The sequence below is a fragment of the Arachis ipaensis genome, chromosome B7 (assembly GCF_059453495.1).
Source record: "Arachis ipaensis isolate K30076 ecotype BB chromosome B7, ASM5945349v1, whole genome shotgun sequence".
In the NCBI taxonomy this organism is placed as follows: domain Eukaryota; kingdom Viridiplantae; phylum Streptophyta; class Magnoliopsida; order Fabales; family Fabaceae; genus Arachis; species Arachis ipaensis.
The window spans coordinates 87,417,574-87,423,841 of NC_142442.1; the positions used below are offsets into that span (position 1 = coordinate 87,417,574).

A 6,268-nucleotide genomic window follows, 5' to 3' on the forward strand; every position below is an offset into this window, starting at 1 on the left:
TTCTCGCTCGTCACGGGAGTTCCGACCTCTGAGGGAGGATTCTAATTTTAAGAGTTTTTTCTCTAACTCTTTTCGTCGATCCATCTCCTCTCTTAGGTGCTTTTCTATCTCCTTTTGTCGCTCCCGTTCCTGTTCCAGCTGTTCCAAGCGATTTTGGTGAACATGGACTAGCCCCATTAGTTCAGTTGCGTGGGGTGGTCCGTCCTTTTCTGATTCACGCCCCTCCGAGGAATTTGTCTTCGGATTTTTAAATCCGGAGGTCCCTTCCCTGTGTTGGTCGTTGGTTCTCTGGTGGAGGGTCAGGTCTGCGTCGTTGTTTCTGGTATCCAGATTTTCTTGTTCGGAATTCGACGCCACATGACCATCTTCAGGGGATACATCCGCCATTACTGGCTGATCTCTCGGGCCCCCGACAACGGCGCCAATGTTACGATGGGTAACCGGAGATTATTGGGTTGGATTAGTTTGGCTGGCCCAATCGTTGGAATGAGGAAGTATCCAAGCGGATTGATGATCCAAGGCCCCCGTCCGACTTCGGTATGAGAGAATGGGGATGGTACCTGCAAAGACACTCCGATGCCAAAGTCAGCAAAGGAAACAAGACAGGTCTAGAGAGTATTGGGCTTCTGAGATACCTGAGAAGTGTTAGTGTATTTATAGTGGTGAACCCATAACCACCGTTGGTGTAATTCCGTTATTTATGGAGAGTAACCGTCCCTTTATCTTAGGGAGGTTAAGATATGGCTCCAGGAAGTGGGTAGAGAGATTTTAGGGGCAGTTACTCATTTGAATGGGTGTTTATCTGCCAGCTAATCTTCGTCCCGACTTCTTTAGAGCAAGTCATGGTAGGGACCGACTTCGTGGGGCGAAGATCGGTGTATGGCGAGGCTCAATCCTTTGGATTGGTCCAAACAAGGATTGGACCTTTTGTTTGGACCTGGGCCTTATCATTGAGTCAGGGTATGAACACATTATATCTTTAATATTATTAATAAAAAAATAATATAATCATTATATCTTTAATATTTTTTCTCAAGTAAGAGTTTTATTTTGGATTTGTTTAATTTTAGATCTTATTTTCTTCTTTTATTTATTTGATAGAAGGAGGCAACATAAACAGTTATATATTTATATCTCTACCATGAATAATAAAATTATAAAAAGAAATGAAAAAATAAAATATAAAAAATGTGGTACTTTATTTTTTTTTATTAAAAAATTATAAAAATAAAGCTAAATATATATAAAATATTATTATGAAATATTAGAATAAATAAGAATAAGATATCAATAAATAAAAATAAGATAAAAATTTAATAATGAATTGTGAAGAATGATATCTTTAGCATGTTCTAATATGAAAAAAAGAATAGTATCACCGCCCCATCACCCCTAAGAACGGGAGTCCAACCTAGCTAATTACCAAAGTTACAATATAAATATGAATTTATCTATCTTTGAATACTTTTGCTTGGGACATACTCTATGTCTATGCTTCTGCAAAGATGACCACCTTCTCTGACATTTTCACATGATATGACGAGGTTCTCAATCTGATTCTTTCCAATTCAGAAATATGCTCTTTGGCCTCCACACGTACACCTTCAAATTACGCAATGTTGTTCAAAAAGGAAGTCAAACCTTATTACTAATACTCCCACTACAAGCCTTAATGCTTTTATCTAGTATATATATGCTGTTAAAAAAAATGTAATTTTTTATTCATGTAAAATTATATGCCCTAATGAAGCTTAAATATGTGTTTGGTAACTAAACATATTTATACATTTTAGTTTTAGTCACTAAATAATAAAAAAGGTATTCTATTTTTTTTTCTTGGACTTGAAAAACTTACTCTAGGTTATGCATACTGGATAGCACTTAAGCCCATATTGACCCAAATCAATCTGTTTTTTAGGCCTTATTCTGTTATGTTCTCTTTTTATTTGGAAAAGATTCTGTTATGTTCTTACGTTTTAGGCCTTGATGTTACTGTTTTTCCCTTGGACTCTTTTGAAGCCCAGAAGTGAATCAATGCTATCCAATAAAAAAAAAACTATACAAATACTTTGACAAAATCGTTGACAAACATACAAAATCCCCCTAAAATAAATAAACAAGATAAATAATCCTGTTAGTCCTGTTCAGCAATTTAAGTTCAAGCAGCAGTATATCAACCACAAAAAGATCAAGGAAATCATCTGAACTAAAAATCAAATATCAATGTATATGTAATCTGAATGGAATGAACAATAATTTCCCCTTTCGAGTGAGGGACACACTCCTCAATGATAACAATTCATAATTTCTTACCACTCCTCTATTCTTTGCCTTCCTTTTTATCCTTTTCTCTCTCTAAGTTGTTACGTAACTAACTCAATACTACCTCTGATTTTATTACTCTACTGCGCCCTTATTTTAAAGTTCATAATCCTTCATCCACGCTGGCTGTTTCTTCACCCGTTTGTCCCTCTGCTCAGCTGCTGGTTTATCTGGCCCAATTACTATCTCATCACTTTCAGTTTGCTGTATTGGGCCGGGAGTAGCAGCTGTTAATGGGCTCGTATCAATTACTCCCCCCATGACAATGACCTTGTCCTCAAGGTCTTCATTCAGAAACATTTTGGTAAGTTCGACCCAATTCACCCAAGTAGCTTCCTCTCTCGGGGTACCTTCCCATTCTACAAGCACTTGCACTTCTCTAACATTTTCGTCTGATTGGGAGACACGACTATCAATAATGGCAGCAGGCACAGGTTCAAACGGTAATGATGGGGGTAGCTAATGGATGCTCGTATCACTAGAGACCTCGCCCTTGTACTCCTTCAACAAAGATACATGAAAAACAGGATGAATTGCGCTACCAGCAGGAAGTTCCAGTTTGTAAGCAACCACACCTACTTTTTGTAGCACCTTGAAAGGTCCATAGAACCGCTTTCCAAGCTTCAAATTTCCACGGTTAATTACTGAACCTTGGCGATATGGTTGGAGCTTGAGGAGGACCCAATCACCGACATTGAAACTCTTCTCGCGCCTATGTTTATCAGCTTGGCGTTTCATGCGATCTTGGGCAACCTTCAAGTGATAATGAAGTTCCATATCGAGAATTTCTCTCGCACGCAACATGTCCTCAACATCCTGAACAGTTGCAGTGTGGTTTATGTAACCTGGAATGGGACGAGCAGCGAAACCATACAAAGCCTCATGGGGTGACATCCCAATGGTGGAATGAAAAGATGTGTTGTAACAGTATTCAGCCCAGGCAAGGTAAGCAGACCACTTAGAAGGGTAAGAGTGAGAGAACACACGTAAATACTGCTCAATAGTGCGATTAACGACCTCAGTCTGACCATCCGTTTGTGGGTGGTAAGCCGTGCTAAATAGAAGTTTGGTTCCACAATTCTGAAGTAATTGCTTCCAAAATCGGCTCAAAAATAGTGGGTCACGATCGGATACAATCGTCGCAGGAAACCCATGAAGTCGTACCACCACATTTATAAATTTCTGGGCCACCATCTTGGCTGTGAATCCGGTCTTTAAGGGAGCTATGCGAGCTGTTTTGCTGAACCTATCAACCACAACCAGTAACGCTGTAAACCCAGCAGAAGGAGGTAACCGGGTGATGAAATCCATGCTAATGTCTTCCCATGGTCTCATCGGCACTGGGAGTGGCTGTAACAACCCTTGCGGCTTTGCAGTGATATATTTAGTACATTGACAATCCGGGCAATGATTCACAAATCGAATCACATCTTGCCGCATTCCCGGCCAAAAGAAGAGCTCACCTAACCCCTTATATGTCTTTAATATTCCCCCATGCCTGGCTGTCACCGTTGTATGAAACTGGTGTAGAAGAAGGTCTCTGAGGTTATCAATTTGGGGAACCCAAATCTTACCACGATATAAAAGAAGACCATCTCGGAAGGTATAGTCCGAGGAGATGTCACCCGTGTGCAATTGCTCCTTTAGGATTAACAGTTCTTCCACTTCTTGGTTGGCCTTCAAGAGGGCTGGAATGATTGAGGCTTGAAGAGTAGTGAAGGCTTGGAATTGGACTCTATCCATTTCTTCTTGCTGCCTTGATAGCGCGTCTGCTGCATTGTTAAATTTTCCAGGTCTATATTCGATGTCAAAATCGTAACCCAGTAATTTGGAGAGGTAGTGTTGCTGTTCGGGGGTGAGGATTACCTGCGTCATAAGCTCCCGAAGACCTTGATGATCTGTTTTAATAGTGAACTTGCGGCCTAAAAGATAATGCCGCCATTTCGCTACTGCCTGTGTCACAGCATATAGCTCTCGCACATAAGCCGAAGCCTGTGCCATGCGTAACCCCATTTTCTTACTGAAATACGCTATAGGATGGCCTCCTTGTGATAGAACTGCCCCTATGCCGGTGCCTGACGCATCCATTTCTACCACAAATTCTTTGGAAAAATCAGGGAGTGCGAGTACGGGAGTGTGCGTCATAATGTTTTTCAACTGATGGAATGCTTGATCTGCAGCAACTGTCCACTGGAAGGCATTCTTTTTCAACAGCTCCGTCAGTGGGAAAGCTAACTGGGCATACCCTGCCACAAACTTCCGATAATACCCTGTCAACCCCAGGAATCCGCGCAATTGTTTCAGATTCGTGGGTTCTGGCCAAGCAAGAATAGCCTCAATTTTCGCTGGATCCACTTTCACTCCTTCCCCTGTGATCACATGGCCCAAATATTCTACTTGTTGTTGGGCAAAGGAACATTTGGATTGTTTAGCAAAGAGCTGGTTCTCACGCAGCACTTGTAAAGTGAGGACAAGTGCTCTAGATGTTCCTCCTTACTCCTGCTATATACCAATATGTCATCAAAAAATACTGCCACGAAACGCCTCAAGAATGGCTGAAAAATACGATTCATGGTTGCCTGAAAGGTGGAAGGTGCATTCGTAAGTCCAAATGGCATTACCACAAACTCGTAATGGCCAATGTGCGTTCGAAAGGCAGTTTTATCAATGTCCTCCTCCTTCATGCGAATCTGGTGGTAGCCACTGCGCAGGTCAATCTTAGAGAAATAGATGGCACCGTGCAGTTCATCTAAGATTTCATCAATAGTAGGGATAGGAAACTTATCTTTTACTGTAATGGAGTTGAGAGCTCGGTAATCGACACAGAAACGCCACCCTCCATCCTTCTTCCTGACTAGCAGTATTGGACTAGAGAAAGCGCTTTGGCTATTGCGAATAATCCCTGTACTCAGCATTTATTCCACAAGCCTCTCCATTTCTTCTTTCTGGAAGTGGGGATAACGGTACGGTCGTATACTCACCGGTGCAGAGCCAGGAATTAGATGAATATGGTGATCGACTTCACGTTGCGGCGGCAATTTAATGGGCTCCTCAAAGACTTCTGAGAATTCAGTAAGAACCCCTTGAACACTTTCATCTTCCAAGGTAGCTTGTGGTGTGGAATCAGTATTGGTAACCTCTAAATGGAACATGGAGACAATAGCGTTGCTCGCATTGAGCTTCTTAAGCTCTCTGAAATGAAGATTAGCATCCTTCAGTAGCCGCTCACCTTGGAACACTACCCATTTACCCATGATTTTAAACTTCATGAATAATTCCATGTAGTTAATCCTAATTGTCCCTAACCGCATCATCCAGTGCACCCCCAAGACAACATCAGCACCCTTTAAGTCCAGTACATAAGTATCAACCGCAAAATTATACCCTTGAGCTGTTAGTGCCAAGTTCTTGCACATTGCTCCGCAATGGATAGAATCACCGTTACCCACCATCACTTGTAGAGCAGGAGTTGGACTGAGCGACAAATTCAACTTCTTGGCTACAGACCCTTTTACAAAGTTATGAGTACTTCCACCATCAATGAGGATCATCAATTGTCGGTTAGAGTGGGTACCACGGACTCTGAGCGTTTCCGGGTGAAATTCCCCTGCGAGGGCATTCAAACTAATCTTGGGTGGTTGTTCATCCCCTTCCCCAGCGTCGTCGGAATCAGATTCTGGCTCTACCACTGCCGTATGAGGCTCTTGCATCAGTTCCCGTAATTCCTCTTCCCCCATTAGGAGTTGCAATGATGATTTGCAGCGGTGACCGGGGCTGTACTTGTCGTCACAATAATAACAAAGTCCCTTTTCCCGGCGTGCACGTATATTGGCGCTGGTGAGTCTCTTGACCGGTGGGGTTTGTGGTGCGGTGGGAGAAGAATTGGTTGAGGGGGTGGGGGGAACGAAGGGTTTGAAGAGGTGACGGTGTGAGTGATGGGTTTCTG

At 42.2% G+C, this 6,268-nt stretch overlaps 1 protein-coding gene across 1 annotated transcript; it reads right to left on the reverse strand.

The window, feature by feature from the left end:
- Window positions 1-5,237: 5,237 nt before the first annotated feature.
- On the reverse strand, window positions 5,238-6,059 carry LOC148553263 (uncharacterized). Its single transcript, XM_088494801.1, has one exon. The coding sequence runs from the start codon at window positions 6,057-6,059 to the stop codon at window positions 5,238-5,240; it is 822 nt and encodes a 273-aa protein (XP_088350927.1).
- Between the last annotated feature and the right edge of the window lie 209 nt (window positions 6,060-6,268).